This window comes from Capricornis sumatraensis, chromosome 1, assembly GCF_032405125.1.
Source record: "Capricornis sumatraensis isolate serow.1 chromosome 1, serow.2, whole genome shotgun sequence".
NCBI classification, from domain to species: domain Eukaryota; kingdom Metazoa; phylum Chordata; class Mammalia; order Artiodactyla; family Bovidae; genus Capricornis; species Capricornis sumatraensis.
The window spans coordinates 11,987,501-12,013,440 of NC_091069.1; the positions used below are offsets into that span (position 1 = coordinate 11,987,501).

Here is a 25,940-nt window from a genome sequence, read left to right on the forward strand (position 1 = left end):
TTATCTATATTTTGATGAAATATAGCAAATGTCTTAGAGCTCTTTAGCCAGAGGTCTGAACATACCTACTCGTCCCTGTGTTTGTAGATCGCTTTTCAGAGTTGCAGGTAATTTTTCTTTCCACTGGCACTGAAACAGAGGTTATAATGAAACCAACAATCTTTATGCATTTATAGAATCTATAAAAATTTTATGGAAATCTTTATATAGAAACTAACAGTGTTTCTTGTATAAGCTCCATAAGCAATGTAGAAACATGGTACATTGGGAAAAATAAAAAGGTACCCTTTCTTTTATGGTTTTATATGGTCTGTGTGATTTTAAAATTTCACTATAGGCAGTTAAGCAAATTGTAAAAACATACATCACCTATATACTAAAAAGGAACAAAAATATGTTGCATAACTTAGGCTAATTGTGATGGAAATTGGCATTTCTGAGTTGCATGTAATTGCTTAAATATGGAGTTTTCATCTGTTCATGGTTCTTCAGGTATGCTCTAAAAAAAAAATTAAGCTCAGTTATTCACAGTATATACGTAGATTGAAAGATTCTGATTTGAAAGGCAACAGAGATGATATTTAATCAGGACTCCCTACTTATGTGCTGGCGATTGCCTCCTCCTTTCAGTGAGCATCTGTGTATGGAAACTTCCAAGTTATTTTCTTCAAAATCTTGAGCCAGAGGTTGGACATTTCTATTCAAAACTTGTTCCTACCCTGATTAATTGAAAGAATACTCTATAATAAAGCTACAGATATAATGTACAGCTCCTACATTTTTCTTACTGTGAAAAATTGTACCAATATTGTGTACTATGACACACATGTAAAATATTTACACAAAATGGAAAACAAGTGATAAAATTTGATTTTCCCATTGTTCAACTGTTAAGCAGAGAAACATAAGCAGCAGTGTACCTGGTTTGTATAAAGTGTGACATTGATTCCACAGAGATTCCACTGGTCTTTCTATAGTGACTTGTCAAAGTCATAGAATTCACCCGTTGGAATTGAGACTTTGGGTTTGTGGTTTTTTGGGCGTTGCATTCACCAAGCTCACAAAGAATGGAATTGGACCTGGGTGTTTCCCATCCTGTTGGAAACTTTTGAGCTTTCTTTCCCCGCTCTTTTTCTCCAAAAGTAGGGCTTCCAGCCCACTCATACAGTTCATTCAGATTTGATCCAGTTTAAATGGTGAAGTCAAGTTTGGTCCTGGAAACTTTCAATGACATTCTATGCCATGGAACAGAATTTGTCAGTTGATTTGAATATTATCCAAGGGATTTACTCATGTAAGATTTTAAGAGGCCACCCTTTAAAATGATTCCAAAATCTGGCTTTATAAATGCTAACTTACAAGTAGCTACATTTTCTGGGTTCCCCGCCCTCCATGTCTGTTTTTGGTGGCAGAAACTGTGTTGGAGACTAGATTTGATTTTGTGCATTAATTGAGTGAGAGATTAATAAGTACAGTGTCTGCAGAATATGATCTGGACACCGTACCAGGTAAAGAGGAAGGAATAAGTAGAAGATTTCATCTCCCCCCAAAATAATACTTGTTCAGAGTGTTTTGATAGGTTATAGAACAATGTCATGGCCAGAAATTGGGAATACTACTTTGAAAACTAGAAGCTTTGGGTAGTGATACCACCACTTTGGGTAGTGATACTTCCCTGGTGGCTCAGATGGTAAAGCGTCTGTCTACAATGCGGGAGACCTGGGTTCGAGCCCTGGGTTGGGAAGATCCCCTGGAGAAGGAAATGACAATCCACTCCAGTAGTGTTGCCTGGAAAATCCCATGGACAGAGGAGCCTGGTACGCTACAGTTTATGGGGTCGCAAAGAGTTGGACACGACTGAGCGACTACACTTCACTTCTTCACCACCATGTGATCGCAGTTCTGCAGTTTCCTGTTCTTTGTGTTGTGAAGCCATAGAAGTTAGTAAAGTTAATAAGAGTGGTACAGAGAAACTCAAGTGAAAGTTCTTGGAGCTGCCTTTAAAGATCATCTTTTAGGTCTATTTTAGATGTGTGCTTTTCTAAAAGTCACTGTTGATTCATGGATTTTTTTTCAAACCCTGTTACTCAAAAAGTTCGATTTCCATATTTCTTAATAGCTTGTCAGTCTGCAATTATAGGTAGAATTGTAATTTTTTCATCCACAGATAGAAGCTCTTAATTTCTTCAGACCCTAAAACCTAGGAAGTAATTGTTTAGCATAATGGCAACAAAGCACCAGGCTGAAGCAGCTTTCTTCAAGTAGGGCAGTCTTCACTATCATCAAATGTAGCTATTTTGAGGGACACATTACAGATTCAAAAAAATCTATTGATAAGATTTCAGGTATATAAACGCATCCCAAATTAAGTGCCTGCTTCTTTATATATGTTTGAAAGTGTCCCATTCTTATTTAAATATTTTACAAGTTATAGGCTCATGGATGGGAAAAAGTAACCCTAAAAAATCATCTTTCACAGGTTGCCTCTTATTTCTCCCTGTGCTGTTACAAGTCACAATTATTACCTTGATTGAAAACTTTTAGTGTTTACTGTTGAAAAACCACTTTGTATATAATGGGTGCTATTCTTGTCATATGTGTATCTTTCATTCCCCACCCTCCCACTCCATTTCCAGAAAAGGGTGAATTTAAGAATGGGGTGGGGTTGGGTTGGCTTCTTAATGAAACTGTATTTCAAAACCTTAAACATTTAGCCAAATTCAGTTGGAAAATTGATAACATTTTCTGATTTAAGGCTCTTTTGAGTTGAAGATTTTATCCCAATTTGGACATTCCCCAGCTGTTACAGTTATATAGAAGGAACTCATTAGAAAGACAAATTCTTTTTGAGCTATTCTTTCTGAAGTCATGACAGGCTATACAGCTATGTTGTACTACTACTTACTTGAACCTGACCCTAGGAAATGAAATTACATAATCCTTACTTATATATTCCTATTAGAAGTATTCTCCTGGTTTTATTCTGGCTCCCAAAAAGCTCTGGCATATTTTAGACATTTCTGAATAGTATTGCAGTCTTAATTTCTGGTGAGTTATTCAGTTCTGATAACTAAGTGAATTGTGCTTGATTTTGGAGGCTGTAGTCTGTCTTAACTTTAGCCTTACTTAATCAGTCCTTGTTGCTCATTTGGATGTACCTGCAAGCCTGCATTAAATCCTGTTTATTATCCCTCCTAAATTGCTCTCGAGTCTGTCCCATTCTGCTGTTTCCCTCCTCATTCACACTCATCTTCCTGTGGAGTCTTTCTAATGACCTACAACCCAATAACCTTGTAATCACTACCTTCTATAAGATAGCCAGAGATATCTTTCTAAAACCTAAATCAAGTCACACCAGTTCTCTATGTCAAAACTCCTGATGATTGCCTGGTGCCTTCAAGATCTACTTCAAATTTCTTAACTTGGATTTAAGGCCCATCACCTTGCCCCAACCTCCAGCCTGTTTTCCTACCACTTCCCTTTATAACCAGACATAGAATGTTTCACTATTTCCCAGCATGGTTAGCTCTCTCCCACCTCTATATTTTTGTCCAAGATATTTTTATGGTTAAAATGCCTTTCTCACTTCCCTCCCATCCAACATACTTCTTTTCAACATTAAATGCCCAGTTTATTGTCACTTCCTCTGTGAAACTTGCCCTGACTTAGTCTCTCTATCCTCAGCACTTGGAGACCACTTGGAGCATTGATTCCTTTATTGTATTGTTTGAGTGAGTGAAAGTCATTCAGTCATTCAGACAGACATTCAGTCCTGTCTGACTCTTTGTGACCCCATGGGCTATATAGTCCATGGAATTCCCCAGGCCAGAATACTGGAGTGGGCAGCCTTTCCCTTCTCCAGGGGATCTTCCCAATCAAAGGATCGAACCCAGGTCTCCCACATTGCAGGTGTATTCTTTACCAGCTGAGCCACAATGGAAGCCCAAGAATACTGGAGTGGGTACCCTATACTTTCTCCAGGGGATCTTCCCTACCTAGGAATCAAACTAGGGTCTCCTGCATTGCAGGTGGGTTCTTTACCAACTGAGCTATCAGGGAAGCCTAATAAATAATTGTATTATTTATTTACTGTGAACTCTTCAAATATAGGAATGATCATAGTTGATATTACTGGCTCCTCTTAGCAGTTAGGATAAATTAGGGGCCATTGAATAATTGTGAATATGAAGTATATTAATACACAGACATAATTGCTAAGGAGTTCAGATTCCAGAAAGGATAGCACAGAACTTTTAGAGACAGCTCTGTCATTTACTGGAATTTACGTCTTTGGGGTTTCATTTTCTCACCTGTAATCTAGAGATAATTACAGTAAAGGCATCTTGAGATTCTTGTGAGGTTTAAAGTGATTTGAAATGTGTAGAGTGCTCAGAATAATACCTGACATTTAACAATAGCCAATTATTATAGAGTGCCTACTTTTTCTAGGAAATAGATGCAAGGTAACAGGGTAACCTGGTTTTGGTGCCTTTGTTTTGTCAGGTATTGCCTGGTAGGCTGCAGTCCAGGGGGTGGTGAAGAGTCAGACATGACTGAGCGACTTCACTTTCACTTTTCACTTTCATGCACTGGAGAAGGAAATGGCAACCCACTCCAGCGTTCTTGCCTGGAGAATCCCAGGGATGTGGGAGCCTGGTGGGCTGCCGTCTATGGGGTCGCACAGAGTCGGACACGACTGAAGCGACTTAGCAGCAGCAGCAGGGTTATGTGTGATACAGTTGCCTTGAGAATTTCAGACTGATCCTAGGAAGAATTCTGAAAAATCTTTTCTTTCTAAGTACACCCTGTTCTAGAGCAAAATTTAGAGAGGTCAGAAAAGTAAGAGAGAGTACTTTGTCAAGTAAAGATGAAGAGATAAGACCTGAAACAAATCCTGAATATTAATGTTCATTGGAGGGACTGATGTTCAAGCTGAAACTCCAATACTTTGGCCACCTGATGCAGAGAGCTGACTCATTTGAAAAGACCCTGATGCTGGGAAAGATTGAGGGCAGGAGGAGAAGGGGATGACAGAGGCTGAGATGGTTGGATGGCATCACCGACACAATGGACATGGGTTTGGGTGGACTCTGGGAGTTGGTGATGGACAGGAAGGCCTGGCGTGCTGCAGTTCATGGGGTCGCAAAGATTCCGACACGACTGAACCACTGAACTGAAAATGTACAGAAAATATGGAAACTCTTTAAATGGTAATAAAAGGATTATAAATAATTACTTTTATTTATTTCTGCTGTGAAATCAGTATATTGAGACTTTCCATTTTTAAAACCTCAAATTCAGTAATGGGTCCCACTGTTTTTAGTTGCAGGTAGTACTTTGTATTATTTGTGTTTACTTTCATTCAAAAAATACTTCTATGCAGTGGAGTTAATATTCCTCTAGCTACCATAATTTCAGACTTTGGTCAGTTTCAGATTTCAAATGTGATACAACATGAAACCCAAGCTGTTAACTAGTTTGTGTGTGTACATATGTGTGTGTATGTGTATCTATATAGCAGGTAGAGTTGGTGAGTAGAAATGGAAAAGATAATTAACATTGTTTTTTAAAAAACTGAATTGACCAAAAATCATGTACTGTCATATCAACCTTGTGAAATATGTAATACTGTTTCACATTGCCTTTATCCCTGGAATATTTTTCTATAATATTTCATATGTATATAATATTTATATAATATTCTAAGTATTATTAACTATTTGACATTTATATAATATTTTAAATACCTAGTCTGCTTGTTTAGCAAATGCTGACCCACCTCTCAAAAGTCAGCTGAAATATGACCACCTCTGAGGAATGTTTGACTTCCCTTGGGTGGACTTGATAGTGCCTGCCTTTTCCTTGACCATACTTCTGTCAGAAAACTTAAAACAATTTATTGCACAGGCTTGTTTACATATCTTTTTTCTCCCCCAGGCAGAAAGTCAGGGATACTTGCCTGCTACATGTCTCATCTGTAGGACCTGGTACTGTACATGGATGTTAATAGGCAAATATTTGATTTATAATAATAAACAACCAAATAGTGTTCACACTATGATCTTTGGGCTCAGAATTTGAACAAAGTAGGACAAACCAAAACACACACTTATTAAATCTCATCTTGCCTAACAGAGGAATTTAAGATTCTTATATTTGAATATATTTCAAACATGTTGCCTTGTTTTACAAGTATCAACAGTAATTGTTAAGAACATTATTTTTATTAGAAAATTCTTCCAACCTGCCAAATGTTTATCATTCCTAGAGATCTAAACTGCTGGTATATTGAGAAATATTTTTGGATTTTAAAAACTGTACCTGTTATAACAAACATATATAATGGACAGCCAAGATACTTTTCATTATTCACTTACTTTTTAACGAACTTCATCCCCCATAAAAACTTTTAAGTTTTTTGAAAGGGTATGTTTGGTTCAAAGAAAGTAAAAGGCAAGTATCCCCATGTTATATGAGATTTGACTTTGGAAATGTTACTTTGAGCAAAGGCTTTACTTTTTCAGCATCATTTTTTTTTTCCATCTGTAAAACAAAATTCTTATTTTGTAGAGTTTGTAGGAGAATGAGGCATGATACATACATAACACCTGAATTAGTCTAGTTTTTAAATAAGAAATGTTTTCTAATGTAGCATGAGGAAAATGAAGTAAAGAGAAGACTTTGCTGTTTCTGTGTAATTGTTGATGTCTAGTATTGCATTAAGTCCTAGAATGTAGTTAAATCCAATAGTATGGATAAAGAGCCTTGAGTCAAGTGATAAAGTCTATTCTAATACCCCAGCTTTCCATTATAAGGCAGTAGTACCCTTCAGATAAGCCATTGTTTTCCCTTTCTCAAAGGCTAATGACCATAGCATCCAATCCAGGACACTTGTGAGTGCAGAAGGGGGCACCAGGATAACATAGAGATAATGAGCATAACTAAAAGAAATCAGTATTGAATATTCATTGGAAGGACTGATGTTGAAGCTGAAACTCCAATACTTTGGCAACCTGATGCGAAGAACCGACTCATTTGAAAAACCCTGATGCTGGGAAAGATTGAAGGAGGGAAGAGAAGTGGACAGCAGAGGATGAGATGGTTGGATGGCATCACCGACTCAATGGACATGAGTTTGAGTAAACTCTGGGAGTTGGTGATGGACAGGGAGGTGTGGCATGCTGCGGTCTATGGGGTCGCAAAGAGTTGTACACGACTGAGTGACCGAACTGAACTGAATGAGCATAACCAGGGTAAGCTGGGCAAGCTTGCACATAAGGTTACCATAACCTACAGCTTTTGACACAACAACAAAAATCTTTTATTCCACTGCTGCAGTTTGAAAATAAGATGGGAGGAGGTTGAGCTCCCAGGAGAGATGCAGTTGGCTTTGAATCTTAGGATATCTATCACTGTCCATTTCCAGGCAGGCAAATTACTTTGCTATTCTAACAGAAAATGAATTTACCTGACTTTCAAGGCTCAGTTCATGTGTAAGTGGGTAAGTGATAATGTCAATATCAGATTACTCGTAGGATCCCTGTGTATATGTAAAGCTTCTAGCACAAGACAGGACACACATAGGCAGCTTTGTCAGTCTCCTTCCACTTGTCGCTTAACCTCCTCCAGAGGGCAGATGACCTCTGTTGGTATATGGAAAACAAAATACAGGCTGAGACAGAAGAACTTAGATAAATCAATTAGGTACTTTAAATTATATACATAATTCTTAGGTTTAAGTCATCAATGGTAAACCTTTGACAGGAAAGACTAATGTTACATTTTATATAGATTTAATAGTTTTCTCTATTTTCATTTTCTGTATTAATAAAAACTGATTCTCTGATAAACTCAGTTCTTTGTCCATTTGGTCTCACTGCTTTCCTATGAAGATTAAACAAGAAGACGTGTAGACTGTTAGGTTCTGAAGGGAGATTTAAGCTGATGCTGTTCAAATCTGGTACAGTTGTTATGTTGCTCTCTTCAACCACAACCCCTCTCTCAGCTGCCAGGGTTATTATTGAGGCTTCTCTCCCATCTCAGAGGTCTGACAGGCACCCAGCTGTGTGTCTTTCCCCTCCTGTGGAAATGGAGGGTCTTGAGATTATGGATAGTCTTACGATAGGCATGATGGCAATAGGATTGGCATGGGAACTCAGGAGACTCAAGGAGCTCACTGAGAAGAGCTTCTGAATCCCCTGGGAATCTAGAAGACTTGGGAGTAGACAGAAAGGTTAGGAGGTAACATGCAAGTGGGTTGCAGAAGATTCAAACCTTCCTAGTGACTTCCAGTGCCCAAGAATCAAGTCCAGACTCCCTAACATGCCCTCTAATGCCCTGCATGATTTGGTCTCTGCCACTCTCTCCCTTACCTCCTCTGTTCATCATGCCATGCTTATTTTATTTCTTTAAACATGCCAAGGGCTCTTACTCATGCTGTTGTTTATTTTTCCTGTTATTTATTTTCCTCTCCCTATCCTTCTTGCAATCTTTGTGTGGAAAACACCTCAGTTCAGTTTAGTTGCTCAGTCGTGTCTGACTCTTTGCGACCCCAAGGACTAAAGCACGCCAGGCTTCCCTTTCCATCACCAACTCCCAGAGTTTACTCAAACTCATGTCCATTGTGTCAGTAATGCCATCCAACCATCTCATTGTCTGTTGTCCCCTTCTCCTCCCGCCTTCAATCTTTCCCAGCATTAGGGTCTTTTCCAATAAGTCGGTTCTTCACATCAGGTGGCCAAAGTATTGGAGTTTCAGCTTCAACATCAGTCCTTCCAATGAATATTCAGGACTGATTTCCTTTAGGATTGATAGGTTTGATCTCCTTGCAGTGCAAGGGACTCTCAAGAGTCTTCTCCAACACCACAGTTCAAAAGGATTGATTCTTTGGCGCTCAGCTTTCTTTATAGTCCTGCTCTCACATCCATACATGACCATTGGAAAAACCATAGCTTTGACTAGACGGACCTTCATTGGTAGTGTCTCTGCTTTTTCAAATGCTGTCTAGCTTTTCTAAACCTGTGCTCATTCCTCAAGTCTCAGCTCAAAATGTTGCCTTTTGAGATGCCTTTCTTGACCCTTTCATCTAAATTCAAGCCCCTGTCATTTTGTCTTAGAAGCTGTGAAAGGACTGAAGAGAGTGTGCTGTCACAATTTTAACGGTGTATTAGCGTATTCCTTTGCATAACATGTGTCTTTCCAACTAGATTGAAAACTCCACGCAGACAGGGTCATTAGCATGTTGTCTGGTACTAAATTATCATACTTAGGGAAATATACCAGTTTTCTTATCTAGAGATGACTTTAAAATATTCTTGATTTCTGGGACTCTCTTTTTTCTTTTTCTTGTTAATTGATACTTGGGAAGGCTTCTTCAGAGTTATTTTGAAATTCAACAACCACAGCAAATATTTGAATCAAAGTCACATGAATGGATCATCTGTACCCCAAGTACTGAAATTCTTTCTTGTTCTCACGGCATGAAAGGGATTAGCAGACAGCAGTGTACTAGGACCTAGATGATGCATCTGACTTTTCAACATGTTGAGCTTGAAGTACCTATGGTACATGGGGAAAAAGTGTTCAAAAGGAAGCTGGAATGGGCATCTGAAGTGGAGAGGTAGTTTAGAAATGAAGATTTGAGTTTGAGTTATTTACACAGTGATGGTAGAGTAGACTATATTGATGGACGAGGATACAGAGAGAGAAGGAAGATAAATTTCTGGGAAACCCATATAGGGAAAAGGAGTTGGAGAGCGGAGCAGAAATTGAGAAGTGAGAGAGTCAAGAAGAGGCTCTTCTGTGTTCTACATCCAATAGCACGTTGGGTGTACATATAACATGTATTTGAGTGAGTGGCCTGGAGAGCACCAGAAAAAGCTTTTTGCTCTTTTAATATTGCTTTCTAAAATATTTAAAACTATGGAATCACATTACTGTACTGCAGAAATTAACATTATAAATCAACTATACTTCAGTAAAATTATTTTTAAAATATTATAAACAAAATAACTCTCAAATTGAAGAACTCTTAAGAATCCAGAGAGCATGAATCCATTTTTCTGTCAAGAAGACTCCTGTACCTTAATTGTAGTGGTGAACTGTTAATATAAGAAGAAATTGTTTCTCTGAAGAGGCCATGCCACGAAATAGTTGTGAATTCTGAGTAGTGGAAATATGTTTTCTCTTTAATTCTTTGTACTTCTTTGTATTTTAAATCATTTTTCCAAAAGAGAGCATGTTTGTGTGCAGTAGATGTTTGGCCATTTAGCAATAATCATGTGTGAATTGTTGGATCCCCAGACAACTAACATGATTGGCACTGTCATTTTACTTTTCAGGAATTTCTACATTTGAGTTTTGGAGTGTGGGTGAGTTTGTTCTGGTAATGCTTGACCAATACTTTGGTCAAGACCAGGTTACTTGACACTGTAGATCAGAGGTTAGGGCTCTTTTTTGTGTGTGTGACTTTTGAGCTAAGATGATTTTTACTTTTTTTGAAGAGTCAGTAAAGAGGGGAATCCAGAAAAATCTGTGACAGGGACTATAAGTGGCCCACAAAGCCTAAAGTATTTACTACTAGACCCTTTATAGAAGAAGTTTGGTGTGCCCTTCTTTAGTTGGTAGTTATACATGAAAGAACCCAAAACTTTCTTAAGAAAACTTCAAATGATGACTGCAGTTTCAGAATTTCTTACGTGTCTTAAGTCTTTTCTTTTAAGTAGTGACTTAACTGTAAAGTTATGAAAGCACATTTTCATTGATGATATGCGAATTTGCTTGAAGATTGCCTTGTGTGACTTGACAGTATGGTCAGAAGTCTTTTGTACTGTATGCTTCATCACATAATAGTTCTGGAAAATGTTTAAACCTGTTTCAGTTGTGTTTAGTTTATCCCAGGCAGCCTCAGGTAAACATCAATGTGTTGGAGCAAGATATGTAATATGAAATAAAACATATATGGGGAATTGAATTATTTTGTTTATAGTTTTCTGGTGCTCTGAAGAGACATTTTCTGGTTGCAAAAGAGTAAAATCTTTGAGTGTTAGATTTTAGAAAACTATTTGAATTGTATACTTTTTATATCAAGTGTTTTATATCACTTGCCTTCTGTCTTTGTAATGAGCTGTCATCGATCTGTTCTGCTCTGAGTATAAATTTCCCCAGTTCTTGAATCCTCCTGATATTATTCCATCAGAATTTGCAAGTTGTATAAAATAAAAGTTGATTGTGAAACAGTCCTGTAATTGGAGATGATGGTGTACCGAGGCCCTGTCTAATCAATTGCTAAATAATTCTCTCTCAAAAGTGGATATGATATTTACATTTTGATTTTCATATTCTACTCACAGTGTTGGTTGACAGTGTCTGACATCCCCTGCCACTGGATAAATAAAGCCTGTTATTTCCTTTTCAACATTTTAAGTGATTACTCTCATACAAGAGCTAAGAAGCAGAAGGTTAGGTATATTATCAAACTATGATCCTGTCTACTTGAAGGAGCTGGGAATCTTGATTAATATGCCTTGTTAACTGATGATTTCAGTTCCATACTGGTAGTGCTAGAATAATTTGTATAAACCAAGCAGTACAGATTCCTTATTTTAGCACTAAAATTTACAAAGGCTTCTTTTAGCAGCCTTTAATTTTGTACTTATGTATGTGACATAGCCTGTGGCTGTGATAGCTACTGTGAATCTCCAGTTGTTTGGGGATGAAAGGAGGAGGCAGCTGGAAACTCGGTAGCTACATCTAGCTGTCTACCTAGAGAAGGCCTTGATTTCAAGTTTATCTAAACAAGCTCGACTAATCCCAACTATCTAGGGGGATCCACTGTCAAAACAAGCAGCGTGGCCCTGAGGCAAACACTGCTATACAGAAATGAAGGCTGGGGCTTCCAATACTCCGATGACTGCATACTGGAGGCTTTTTTCCCCCCTGAAAGAGGGTAAGAGAAGTAGAATTTGCATAATGCCTTTTCATTGGAAACTTTTGGAAAGCTGACAGACCTCCAGCTTATAGATCTGTAGCCACAATACATAGTCTATAGGAGAATCCTTGAATGACCTAACCATATTGAAAGAAAATATAAAAGCGTCCAAGTATAGCCAAGTGAGAGGAAAAGAGGCTGATGCATTGTCTAACATCTGCTGTACTTCTCGTTAGTTTTGTTCTTTGCTATTCTGTGTGGACTTTGGAGAAGCCTAAGACAGCCTAACATGAATCCTATAATCTTCCTTCTGAATATTTATGTAGCGTGCCAGCTTCTAAGCTGTCCTTTGCGTTTTCCTACTTCCCCCTCATTTTCATGCTCTCAAATGAGGCCAACATTTCAAAAGCTAAATAAATGTTTGTGAATGTTTATAAAAGATTTGCATAAATTTGTCCTTGTCTGACAAAGATCACTTTTTTCTTATGCCAGTTCTGAAAAAATTTTTTTAAGGTTTTGGTGCTTGTCTTGACAACAAAGTCCTGCATCCCAGAACAATGATTGCTGATTAAGTGGGTATGCAATTGTGACTGAATAGGCTTTCAAGATACTGGGTAAAAAGGCCTATCATCTGAAGGCTGAATTATAGAATTTAGAAAATGTTATCAGAAGTACACATTTAAATCTATTTTTTTGCTACCATATCATTAGGCTAGACAAAGAGTTCTTACAAGTTAAAAGAAAAGTATAACCACCCATGGTTTTAAAAATTCTCCTGTATAAATTTTAATAATTAGAATGTTTAACTAACTCAGAATATCACTTTTCTTTCCTATGGTTGAATGTATTTAAAAATAACTATTAGGCCTTTAGGCACTTTTGGGGAACTGTAAGGCTACTAGTTGTATGTGTTAATATGGCTATCAGAATGGTGATCAGAAGAAATATACTAGGCAGTCCTTTAAGATACCTGAGTGCACAGTCATACCTTGAAAAAAACATAAACTACATGAAATATGTGCTAGGGCTTAATTATAGGACACACACACACAGAGCCCAGACACTTGTGCCGCCAGTGTGTTTGCTGAATTCATTTATCTTTTAAAATTAGAATGGATTTTATGGGGTGGCAGGGGATGTTGTGGGTAGAGGTGCTAATTTAGTTCAGAGATATTCGTAGATTGGCAGGAGAGAGAGGTAACAGCCAGTTCTGTTAGTCCTTTGGTTGTATTGGTTTAGAGGTTTAAGTTGTCATTAAGGCACAAACTAGAGCCACTTCTCTGACACAGTTTTTATCACATCTGCTAGGCTTGTGTCCCAAGAGGAGACGTGGAGAGCAGTGAATTCAGCATGGGCCCATTATCGACTGCTTTTTCTCGTGTTGTAAAAGGAGTGAGACCTCAGGGAGGCTTGGAGCCTCCTCCCGTGTAATGTCCAAGTCAGATTTGAAGGGCTGGTGGCAGGAAAGCTTTGGCCTTGGGGTGTGAATTCTAAGAAACAGAGGCACAATTAAGTTTAAAAAATTCAAGGACTTTGAGCTTGATAATGAAAGATTTTTTTCCTAGACTAATGTGAATAGAAAAGTTGCCCATCTGTGCACGTTTTCGTGAGCATTTAAAATATTTAAAATCTGGCAGTTTTTAATATGCTTACAAAATAGTATTTCTATTAGTAGGTTTTTTTTTTTTTTTTTTTTGAGTAGTATCTTCCTGAGGGCAAGTTGCTTCAGTAAAATGATATTTGCACTTTTGCTGTTGGGACTTTCTTCCTTGGTACGTTCTGATTTATGTGTCCCCCACCAGTGTTCTCCCCAACCTTGCCCCTGCATTTCCCTCCAACCTTTCTTTCTTTTAGATAAATTGATAACATAAATGTTCAGACAGTAGGATTTGAAAGGTTTAGGGAAATGAACAAAGCAAAATATTGTGGAGTAATACTGTTAAGTGTAAGGAATTGTATTACTGATACCTCTGAATGCTAATTGTGGAGATTCTAACCAAATCATTTGTTTGTTTTGGAGGTATTTGAAATAGTGTAAAAAATATTATTAAACATTGACCTTATAAATATAGCTCTCTCATTTTCAAACCTTTTGCTGTAAGGTTTAAAGTTAATAAAATGAAATCTGAGAATATAGGATGTTACATAATATTGTAATTTGGGGACAACTTTGTTTTAAGTAATATTTAAAGAAAGGGAAGGATACAAAATGATAAAGTGATTGTGTAGAATTAAAAATTTTTTTATAAGACTCAGTGTTTTTACTTTGGACTTCAAAGGTCATGAAGATTTAGATTTAGAATTAGTTCTAGAGGTGGCTCTTCTGTTGTAAGCTTTCCACCGATGTACTTAATGTCCTTGATAATTTAGATATAAAGTGTATATGATACATGATATAGAAAATGATGAATTTCTATATATTATTATAATTTAATTTTTAATTACTGTATTAACTATGCATATTAGATATTACACGTATGGCTCAAAATTAACTAACGTTTATAAAAAGTGAACTGGGAGTAAGTATTGTAATAACCAAAGAAAGGAAGCAGACTTTGTATGTAGCATTTGAGCACCGTTGTTAGAAATTTGACTCGGCTTTTATGTTTGGGTGTTGAAAGGCCTTTCTGTAAAATCCCTTATTCAAAGCTTTTTCTCACTGAAAAAAAAAATACAAAAATTTGGTTGTAACTGTAGTATGGATCTTGGGTTTAATTTGACATTTCTAGTGAAGGAGAAAAATTGTATTTCCTGTTTTCATATTTAGGAAATTTCTGATCAACCTCGTTAAACTTAGTGCTAATTAAGCTTCTAAGACCTTACCATTCTGTTTTACTCTTCTTAATCATAAGCATTAAAACCTCTGTTAGCTTTCATTTGGAGTCCCTGGTTTTAACTTGAAATGGTTTAAAGTAGAAATTTTGTTAGCTTTTTTATATGTTTGGATTTTGTGTGTGTTCTGTTTTTAACTTTCAACTTGAGTTTTAAGATCATCAATCAAAGACTTTTCTTTCAAGTCAGTTGCACTGATCTCAGTTGCAGGACTTAGAGGGTCAGCATTTCCCTGATGCTATTAAAAAAAAAATTAAACATAGAAACAGAGTATTTTAGAAATAGAGTATTTAGAAACAGTGAAACAGCATTTGGGCTCCACTGATCTACATTTGAAATGAACAAATAAATTAGACATGAATAACCCAGGAAATGCTCTCTTACTGTCTCCCTGCTTCTTTCTCCTTCACTCTTTCTTTGGACAAAGGTAAATTATCGACCACTATACCAGCAATCTACAAAGAGGCTGATTATAGCTTTACATATTTTAAAATATATTCATTTATTCAAGCCATCTCTTTACTCTATTTAAATGTCTTCCTGCACACATTTTATTTTTCCTTTTGAGCTGTTGAGAATGTGCCTCATTTCCCAACATTTTGTAACCCCACTGGACATTATAATCAGCATGCATTTTTGTCTTTCAGGTGGCATTTATTTGTGGAGTGTGTATGTCTGTGTTTGACTGTCAGTTGTTTTAATCTACTAAATACAACTAATTTTTGCTTATGGGTTTCAGTGAAGTAATGAAAACAAAGTATTTGACATCTGAACTGATGGGTGTTACAGGATCTCATATACCCTCTCACTCCACACCCCAAATCCAGGGGGAATTGGTTTAGCCTTCTCATTATTAATAATCCTTATTAACTAAATTAAATTTAGTCTTCAAACTTTTTTGCCTCCAGATAGAATTCTACTGTAAATAATATTATAAATGTAAAATTTTACCAGGTTTTTAAGGTAATATCTCAGTTTCAACAGAACACAATTGACTTTGTCCATATTGGAATAAGTTCCCTTGATGGGCCCTCTGACTTTATGTGAATTCAAATTGGGTGAAGTAAATCCAAAGAAGACTGAAATAAATCTTGAGTTCATTTCTGATTTTCATTTGCAAGTAAATCCAGAGTTAGGGTTGCTGATTTCATATTTTGGTTCACATTCTGAGATTTGGTTTCTCTCCTTGCGGGCAGAGCTTTGTAGATGTTGCTTTTCTCCTGTACTGTGTGATCTGCTGCTTAATATACACATAACTGAAAGGTTAGTGCAACTACCCGCCCTCCACGCTTTCTCCCTGCCCCCTCTGCTGTTACTTCTTCCAACATGAAGTATTGCATATTGTGTTGGGAAGAAAAGCCCTTTTGGAAATTGCCTATTTCATAAATTGTCTGGTGACACAAAGGGGTTGAATGCTGTATTCTTGTCTCATTTATTTTGAAAACTTTGCTACTGAACTCACCTTAATCAATGAGCTCAGTGTTGTCTCCAATAAGTTATGTGTTGGATATATTGATTGGGAGGGATTTTAGAAAACCCGTCTGGGGTTTATAATGTCAGCAGTGTTTTGATTATGAAAAGAGTTGGAACCTGGGGACATGGAACCAGGTGGCGAATGTCCTAAAGCCAGTGGTGACATGGTGGACTGGTTCCCTCCTGGGATCTAGTTCATGCCCTGCACTTTAACTGTGGTGACTGGCTACTATAGATGCACTTTTTGCTCATTAAAATGTTAAAAAATCAAACTGTACATAAAAAGATTTGTGAAAATATAAACTTGGGAATTGATCTGGAGAGCTGGCACAGTCTTCCCCACCCCCTGCCTTAGCAATGAGGTCATTTACATTTCATCAGCTGTACTGCATCTCGAAGACCGATTTATGTGGCAGTTGAGGTTGTACTGAGGCTAGTTGTCTGAAAGAGCTTGGGTAGGCTAGAGAGACAGACAGAGATAGAGAGGAGGAAACAAGAAAATTGCCTTTCACAAAGAAAGTTCTCTAGCCAGAGACACAGGTTCTAGAGAGAAAAAGGGGTTGGTAACTGGTTAGTGACTGTTTTCCCAGTAAAGTTAATATTGAAAGACTGGGGAATACTGTACTATAAGCATAATGCTCAAAATATGTTTAAATCAGGGTTTTTAAAGTCCCCTTTCTCAGAGAGTGGTACTTTTCATATCAAACTAATTGTGTTTTTCTTTGGAATGAGAGGATCAGGTAGTTAAATGTTTATATATAGGGGAGAACATCAGTATTAAGAAAACTGGTTTGTTTAATCAGTTTTTGTTTATAGAAAACATTACTTGTTTTCCCCTTCTTCCTGTCCTCCCCAAACTGAGAAGTTAATTTTTCAGTTCTGATTGAGATAATGTGTGAATATGCCTAACATAGAGCAATGCTCATTTTTGTTTTCTTCTCTGACAGCACACCACCGTGTTGTTTGACTTAAATTGGAATATCAAGCTCTTGTAATATCACAAACATGAAGAAACATATTGTAATGCACAAACATGTGCCTACATTTGCCTTTATTCCCTTCCCTCCTCCCCTCCTCCATCCCATTGCTTAATTAGACTTATCACTGCTTTCTTGAGTAAAAAGGAAAACTCTTGGGAGGTGGGTTATACTCGGCCTACATTGGGTATTTTGATATTTGTTCTAATATTATCTGACAGACAAGTTCATGATTGGTTATTACTCTTGACATTAGAAAGTGGTAAGTAGTTTCTGTATTGTAGTAAGTAATAAGTTGGTCATATTAGATTTCTCTGAGTCCGCTGTAGCCATGGGGGTCCTTTCTTTCAAAAAATCTTGAGGCCTTTTGGCAGCTCAACTCCAGCGTAGAGTAGAGGAGTATTTCTGCACCTGTAACTTTTGAAGGGTAAAGGATAAAATGTCTTTGTAGCTGATGTTGGCAATGAGTGAGCACAGGGGACTGAGTTTTAAAGAATGCTTGGTACATAAACTAGAGTCAAGCAATGCTTTGTGGTATTTGAAACTTGATGTGAAAGGAATTTGTAAGGAATTTCATTTTGCATGTAAATCCTAAAAGCCTAGTTTGTAGGGGGTTATAATATATTTTAGAATTAAAACTGCAGACATTAAAATGAATATTTTGTACGATCTTTTTGCCAGTATTGGCCTGATAATAACATTATGCATTGAGAAATTGCTGTTGTTTTTCTGTTTCCCTGTTACCTATTGCAATTTACTTTAACATGAATTTTAAAACAATATATACACATACACACACGCACATATATATATAGTCTTTGACTATGCCGCATTATGAAATTAACTAATGTATTGGTAATGCCCCCAGGATATGCTAAGGTATTCTTACTCATCATTTTTCACTTTTCTTTTCCTTTTCTGTTTCATGACATGCCTTAACAGTACTGTGATATACATCCAGTCCAAAATGATATTAAAAAGTAGGATATGCTCAATTGAATTATGTAGGCAGAACATGCTCTGGCAGAGGAAGTCAATGTGCTTTCTGCTTCATTGAGTGGGTTATTAGATTGATGTGGTTTATTTCTTGAATGATAGAACTGGTTTTAAAAATAAATGAAGCGAGAAGCATCAATTCAGTTAGCATTGATAATTCATTATTATTGGTTAGAAAAGTGCTACATTTGTAAACTGATCTTTAATTTATCACTTGGATTAGGATTTGCAATGGGCAGGTTTGTTTTAATTTGAACCAGCTTCTCAATGACTGAAAAATGTGTTCTTCATTTTGTCTTGAAGTTGGGATTTTAAATTGTTAAAAAGCAAATCAAATGCATGAAAGGAATACTTTTTTTTAAAATTTATAACATTGGTCTATGAACTTATGATAAGCACCAACTGTGGTCTGTCCAAGTTTGCTGTTAAAATTAAGTCAAGTTAGAGAAAATTCTACGAAGGAAATAGTAATTACTTGAGTTTGTGTGTTGCAGTGTATATATTCTCTATATGTGTATCTATTAGGAAGAGTCATATACTGCTTTATATTGTGTCTCATATAGTGTTCTTAATGTTAGAAATTTCTCTTTTATGAATAACTCTTTGAAGTGCCTGGTTTTTCTTGTACCCTTTTGCATACTTCCCCTGAATAATGTTTGGTGTTATATACCTACATATTTGTAAAAGAAATTTAAACTGGTAGTTTGCTTTGGGTTTTTATAAATTGCAAGCAGGTAAGTGTGTACAATTTTGATAATGATATTTAATGATAAAGACTAAAAATACTACACCCTTAAAATTATTATAGTTTGATTACAAAATAAATTCATGCCAGAAATGGTAACTTCTTTATAATGTAAATAAATAAAGTTTTAAACTCTAAAACTGTAGTTGATAATGTTTTGGGACAATTATCTTCAAGTTGGTTCTCTATTTTGCTTGTGATTTGGCCTATTGATGTTGAGAAGCGTTGTCTAATCCTGGCCCCCTCTGTTCCTAGGTAACAGGCAAAAATGGTGCCAGCAACAGCGGCCCTGCCAGGCCAAACCCATGTGGCTCAGTGTTATTCACTCTGATCCATATGGTCAGGCTGGAGATGGTCCCTGGAGGGGTGTTAACACTCAGCAACCCACCCGCCTCCCTCCCTTCAGAGCTTTCCTGCACGACTCCTGCTGCTTGCCCATGTGTGATTCTTGATTAATTTTTCATTTTTAATGAAGTTTGATCATGTTTATTATTTCTCATGATTGACTGCCTGGTACTCCTCCCATGTAATTGATAAAGCCCATATTTCTTCATCTGTCTCCTCTTTCTTTAGGGTAAAGTTGCTAGATTGTGTGCCGCGGTTAATGTTAGATTTATTGGTCCCATTAGATGTATAAATTATCTCTCTTTCTCTCCACAGGAAGTTCTACAGACTCTGACCAAGTTTTGTTTCCCCTTCTATGTGGACAGGTAGTATCAGATTTCCAAACTTTACTAGAAAGAAAAAGTGTCAATAAACTTGCTATGGAAAATAAAAACCATACCATTCTTAACATTCTATCTGTTTAACCATGATTTAAAATACCTGTGTTCCAAGGAGAGTTACAGTATTCTCCTTTTCTGGGGATTTTATTGACACCATCAAAAAGTTTAAAGCCTAGAGCTTTGCATTGGTTAGTTTGTGTGATGTAGTTTATGTGACATTAATTTTTAAATTTTGGTTATCAGACTCAAACCATGATTAAGAATGGTTGGTATTTAATCCAGTTCTATTTAATTTTTATTGAAATATGAATATATTTTACTTAACCAAGTAATATTGCCTTGTGAGTATTATATGGACTTTGTTTTAAATTTATTAGACTTCAACTTTAAATCAGCATAGGCCCAACTTGTTCAAAGGTATTCAGCTATTTAAAAGGCATGTTGCCAAATAGTGTCTTGAATTTTGTGTAGCTGGTTAAGAATAGTATCTCTGGGGAAATAAGCATTTTCAATAGATTGCTAAACTAAAAAATAAATCATCTGAATATTTCCTTAATATTTGCATTATGATTCACTGTCTCTTGAAGCAGTACAAATATGATAACTTGAAGATAATTAAAATAGTCTGAGACTACTTTTGTTTTCAAATAAGCCAATAGCTTATTTATAAATGGCATACTTTTACAACAATTTTAGAAGTTTTTTTAACTAATAAAACTCTAATTTACTAACAGTGTTCATAAAATGACAAAACAATTATTTTCAAGAAGTGTCTATATATGTTTCTTTATAGTTTAAACATTATTTTTGCAGTCATTTATTTTTTCACTTGATTGCTGCCTATTTGTAATGTTCTCTTCATGGAAAATTGAACTATGAAACTGTATAAATGTTATATATTAAAAATTCTATTTTTAGTGATAGAAGTTTTAGAAAATATCATTATAAATAATAAGTGCCATGTCTGTTCCAAGAAAGTTATACAATGTGCCCATCTTTAGGAAGGTTCTGTTGTGTATTTTAGTATACCCAGACAAGGCAGGCCTGAAAGAATTTAGGGATTTGGAGTGCATACGGGTAGTATTCTGCTTGGATCTCTTCTACACTTTGTAGTAGCAGTGTCCTGGTTTATTTGGCATAAACCTAAGAATGGTGTGAGATGGGAATTGGTAGCCAAAGGAGTCTAAAAGAGTACTAAAAAGCACAGGAGTACTAAAAAGCAGCTCTGGAATGTTGCCAACCACTTATAATCACTGTTTTCTCTGGTTCTAACATGTTATTTTTTAAGCCAGTCAACCACTGTAGTCTTTTCCAGACTCAGGCCTTTTAAAATCCTGGTACCAGGGCTGTTTTAGTAGCAGGTTGATGCTCAAAACAGAATAGCCTTAATTTTAAGAGGGTCAGTCTTTGTAATGAGAGTCCTCTTGTCTCTTCTTTATCCTATTGCTTCTAAAAAAAGCAAGGAAATAGGGTTTTGTTTAGAGAGGTTTAATGCAAACTTCACATTTGTATGTATGAATTAGCGATGCATGAAATCTCCTCCAGTCACTTATAAACTGTATTACAAATTATGGCAGGGACATATTTATACAGATTAATGAAGCTGAAATGTTTTTAAAATGTGGTGAGCTGTTTAACAAAGAAAAATAAGAATATATTTTTATATGACTCCTTGTTAGAGTGGTGATCTGTTTTGGATAGGTATTCCTTAATTGACTTTATAAACTAATATTAGAAGAAATGTGCAAGGAGATTAAATCCCTCCAAATACACCCACACCCCTTCCCTCTGTCTCTCATGCAACACACCCATCTTTACTTACCTACCTGTCTGAGTAATTACATTCTAAAATGGAAGAAAAGCAAAGTCCTTAGGTTTTAGTCCTTTAGGACTAAAAGCATAGTCCTAAAATTTGTTTTGTCACTAGTAATGTCTGATGGCTTTACTTTGTTAGAAAAACATCTTTCTTCTAAAATGCTTTTCTCCAAATTAGCCTCCCCTAATTGCGTTCCTCATTTTTTTTTTTTCACAAAAAGATTTGGGACTGAACTGTCTCTTTATGGATATAGTTTAATCTTTACTGTGTGCAATGGTTCTTTCTTAGATTGTATTGTTTTACCCACCCTGTAGGCATTGATAACTCTCATTGATACAAATAAATAACTATTTGGGGGACTGTATTTTTTTCTTTTCTGTTGCCCCACTTCTACCTGTCACATACTTCAGTGCAGAGAAGATAATAATTAAGTTTAGGTAAGTTTAGTCGCTAAGTCGTGTCCGACTCTTGTGACTCCATGGACTGTAGCCCACCAGGCTCCTCTGTCCATGGGATTTCTCAGGCAAGAATACTGGAGTGAGTTGCCATTTCCTTCTCCAGGGGATCTTCCCAACCCAGGGATCAAACCCAGGTCTTCTGCATTGCAGACAGACTCTTTACTGACTGAGCCAATTAAGTTTATTTACCAAAAAAAAAAACCAAAGTTTTAATGTCACTGTTTTTTATTAGCTTGCAGTTAGCACAGTCAGATGGATATGTCCAGATTCCAAGACCCACAAAACCCCAGATGTATTTATGATATTGTTTGACTTAGAAAATATGTTGGCATGGGAGATAAATAATGCTCCAGGTGATTATTTTCAAAAAAGAAAGCTTCCTAATCTTTTCAGTATCTGTGCTTTTCTACCTCAAGGAACAGTAATACAACTTTCTGATATTTCTGGTATATATCAAGAATGGGATTTTCACAGTCATCATCAAATCATCCGTTAACATTGACATCTTGCTGTCTCATCTATTGTTTTAAGATTTTTCTTTCTGAAGCTAGGAGTTAAGAAAAATAATAATGCTGGTAGCTCTTCAAAAGAAAGTGTTTTCTCATGTATTATCTCATTTTATCCTCCTATCATAAAAGATGAGAACAAGTGCTGTTTTCTTCACTGGAAGAAATCTGAGTTGTAGAGAAATTGTGACTTACCCAAGGATTGCTTAGGCTGTTAGCACAGTTTAGATGTCCATCTCCCAAAATGAGTACTTTTTTTAGTAGACCATTTTGTGGGAAGACCAGTCACCAAATAGAGGGAGGGAAAGAAGTGCATTAGTATTTCAGTTCTTAAATGATTTTAGTGAATGTTCTGGACATTTTTACAGTAATACCTCGTTTATTCTTCACAGCAACTCTAGGTGATAGATGGTGGTGGTATCTCTTTTTACAAAAGAACCAAGGAAGGTTCAGAATGTGTAGCATTACGTTGGGTAATATGGAAATAGTATTGTACTCTGCACATGTTTCTCAGTCTAGTCCAGAAAGTTTTGTAAAGACACAGTAAACAATATCTGTCTAAAAGGGTAGCGAGGTTGGGACAGACAGAGATGGTCAAAGAAAACATTGTATAGAGAGTGAGGCTTGTATTTAGACTGCAAGGACAGCAAGAAGGGGGTAAATGGGAAGCCCCAACACTGAAGAGCAAAGTAGATGAGAAACTGTGAATGAGCCTAGACATCTAGAGATCATTTGACCCGAGCAGGTGGAGCCTCCTGCTGAGAGGATACTGTGTATGTACGAAGAGCTTGGACTCTCACAAGAAAGGGGGTCTTGAAAATGTGTGGGAATAAGACCACAGGACTTTAAAGCTGAAATTCATCTGACTCAAGCATCCCATTTTACAGAAGGGAAAGTAAGATCTGTAAAGGTGAAATGCCTTGCTTATATCACAACTATGTAATTACAGAGCTGGGGGAATAAAAAACAGATAATCTTATTCCCAAGCCAAAGTCATGTCTCCCCTAAACTATACTTGAGGCTCTTGATGGAAAGAAACAGTGAAGTGACCAGTGCTGAGATCCTTGTATCACTCTCAAAATTTTTTTATTATTATTTATGAAAGCAGTCTCTTAAAGATTTGAATACCACTTCATATTGCAGTGCTACTTACTTGCTCTTGATAGCTGGCAACCTGCTTCAGTTGGTCAAAGCACTCAGGAGACTCATTGGATGATGGAAAAGCTATTCTTCTCTATGTTTGTGCTTGTCTTCTTTCAGAACCCATAAAACCAGCTACCATTCAGTTGTCCTATTAATTATACTAGTACACACAAGTGACATGAGCATGAAGTGAAATGACAGTTTTTTCAAGGGCAGAGGCATCATTTAATGATTTAGGATGTAATCCCAGGTGCAAATGTGGTTCTGATGCTATTCACCATTTTCGTACATATCTGTTATGTGCCATGAATTGTGTTGTGTTCTTTTCCTTCACTAAAGACTTACACATCTAAACATTGCCTTACAACTGAAGGCAACGTTGCCATTGTCATAAAGCCACATATGAGAAAACAGAGGCTCAGATAGGTTCAGTAATGTGCCCAAGGTCCCACCATTGGTAAGTGGTAGAGCTGCTTTTGAAGCCTACATTTGTATGACTTCCAGTTCCATCATACTTGTTCTATATCATACTGTCACCATTAGATCCATCACGCCACAAATTAACCAAGCATTCTTAACATTTATTTCAAAAGCAATATATATTTATTGTGAAATTAGAAAATTCAGATAACTGAAGACAATTAAACCCATTTTTGTTCAGATAATTGAAAGATGGAACTGAGGCACATGATTAGTGCATTGGTATGTGTCTGCCCAGACCTCTCTTCTTGCTTCCACTTCTATACATTCATCCTTCTGTACTTTTCAAAACTGAATCCCTTTGGCCACCTTCATCCCTTGTTTTCCATCCTTGGTTTAATCCCTTGGTTTAGTTTGAACTGTTGGTTAATCTATGCCCCGTGACCATTTTGTATAACATTCGAGAACCATGAAGCAATTGGGCTTTAGTGGACAGGGCATCAGGGGTAGCAACTAGGAGACCTCAGTTATAGTTTTCATTCTGCCGTTGACTTGCTCTGTACTCTTAGGCAAGTGACTTCTCCCACGAGCACCTTAGTTTCTTCGTGGGTGAAATGAGGGAATTGAACTAGATCCCTGCTGTTCCTTCTAGTTTTGATACTTGTTCTGTTTTGATAATTTTTTGCTTCTCTAGTTATGATTCATTTTTACTTTGCCAGGCTCATATAGATGAGGGAATGGAGGGATCTCTGCTGTTAAGAGTGAGTTTCTCGAGCAGATATTTGGCAGTGTGTTACCTACTCTTAGTCCCCAGGCATTTTGGGTCAATGCCATTTTTGCCACTTGGATCTTTGTGCAGCTAATGTAAAAAACCCGAGTCTTAGGCAGATGAAAGGTGTGTTTATGGAAGGAACCTTTGAGGTTCATATGACTAAAGGTTGGGAGATGTGGTAATTTGATAAAACTTGATTCCTGTCTGATGTTTCATATACACTGAGGGAAAGGAGAAGCGGCTGCAATGGATGCTTTGGCAGTAGATGGCCAGCTCTTCTGGGAAGCTGTAATAAACAGGTTTGGTAAAATGTTTCAGTTCCATCTCTCAAATTTTATAAATTCATAATAATAATAATTACTTCCACTGTGTACCTATTAGATGCCAGTTACTTTGTCTATGTTATTTCTAATCTTTAAAACCACTTTGCAAAGTAAATATTTTTCCTATTTTAGAGATGAGGCTCAGAGAGGTGCAATAACTTGCCTATGCTCATCACATCAGTAGTGAGTGGTATATCTGGGATTCCAATCCGAAGTCCAAACCTTACTGTTTCATCTTCTTTCTCCTGCATCATAAGCCTCTGCCTGTATTCTGTATGGAATTATTCCTAACAGCTTAAAAACATTCTGGTATTCCTCCATCCTAAAAATAATAGCCATTTCTTATTTTTCATGAAGTCTTTTGACTTCTGCGGTAGCCCAGACGGTAAAGCGTCTGCCTACAATGTGGGAGACCCAGGTTCAGTCCCTGGGTCGGGAAGATCCTCTGGAGCAGGAAATGGCAACCCACTCCAGTATTCTTGCCTAGAAAATCCCATGGGCGGAGGAGCCTGGTGGGCTACAGTCCCTGAGGTCCCATAGAGTCAGACATGACTTAGCGAATTCACTTTCACTTTTTTGATTCTTCATGCCCATTCAATTACTGCCTATTTCTCCTCTTTTTGGAAGAGTTACCTGCACTATTTAATTTGTTGCTCTGCCTTCAAGCGTCTGCCTGGAATGCGGGAGACCCGGGTTCGATCCCTGGGTCGGGAAGATCCCCTGGAGAAGGAAATGGCAACCCACTCCAGTACTCCTGCCTGGAGAATCCCATGGAGGGAGGAACTTGGTAGGCTACAGTCCATGGGGTCGCAAAGAGTTGCACAT

The 25,940-nt window shown here is 36.9% G+C and overlaps 1 protein-coding gene across 1 annotated transcript in view; it reads left to right on the forward strand.

The window, feature by feature from the left end:
* The window catches only part of DENND1A (DENN domain containing 1A), a 539,355-nt gene that overhangs the window by 150,303 nt on the left and 363,112 nt on the right, over nt 1-25,940 (forward strand). Inside the window, exon 4 of the mRNA XM_068966275.1 lies at nt 19,613-19,662. Within this exon, the coding sequence (XP_068822376.1) occupies nt 19,613-19,662 (50 nt within the window). The remainder of the gene's footprint in view (nt 1-19,612; nt 19,663-25,940) is intronic.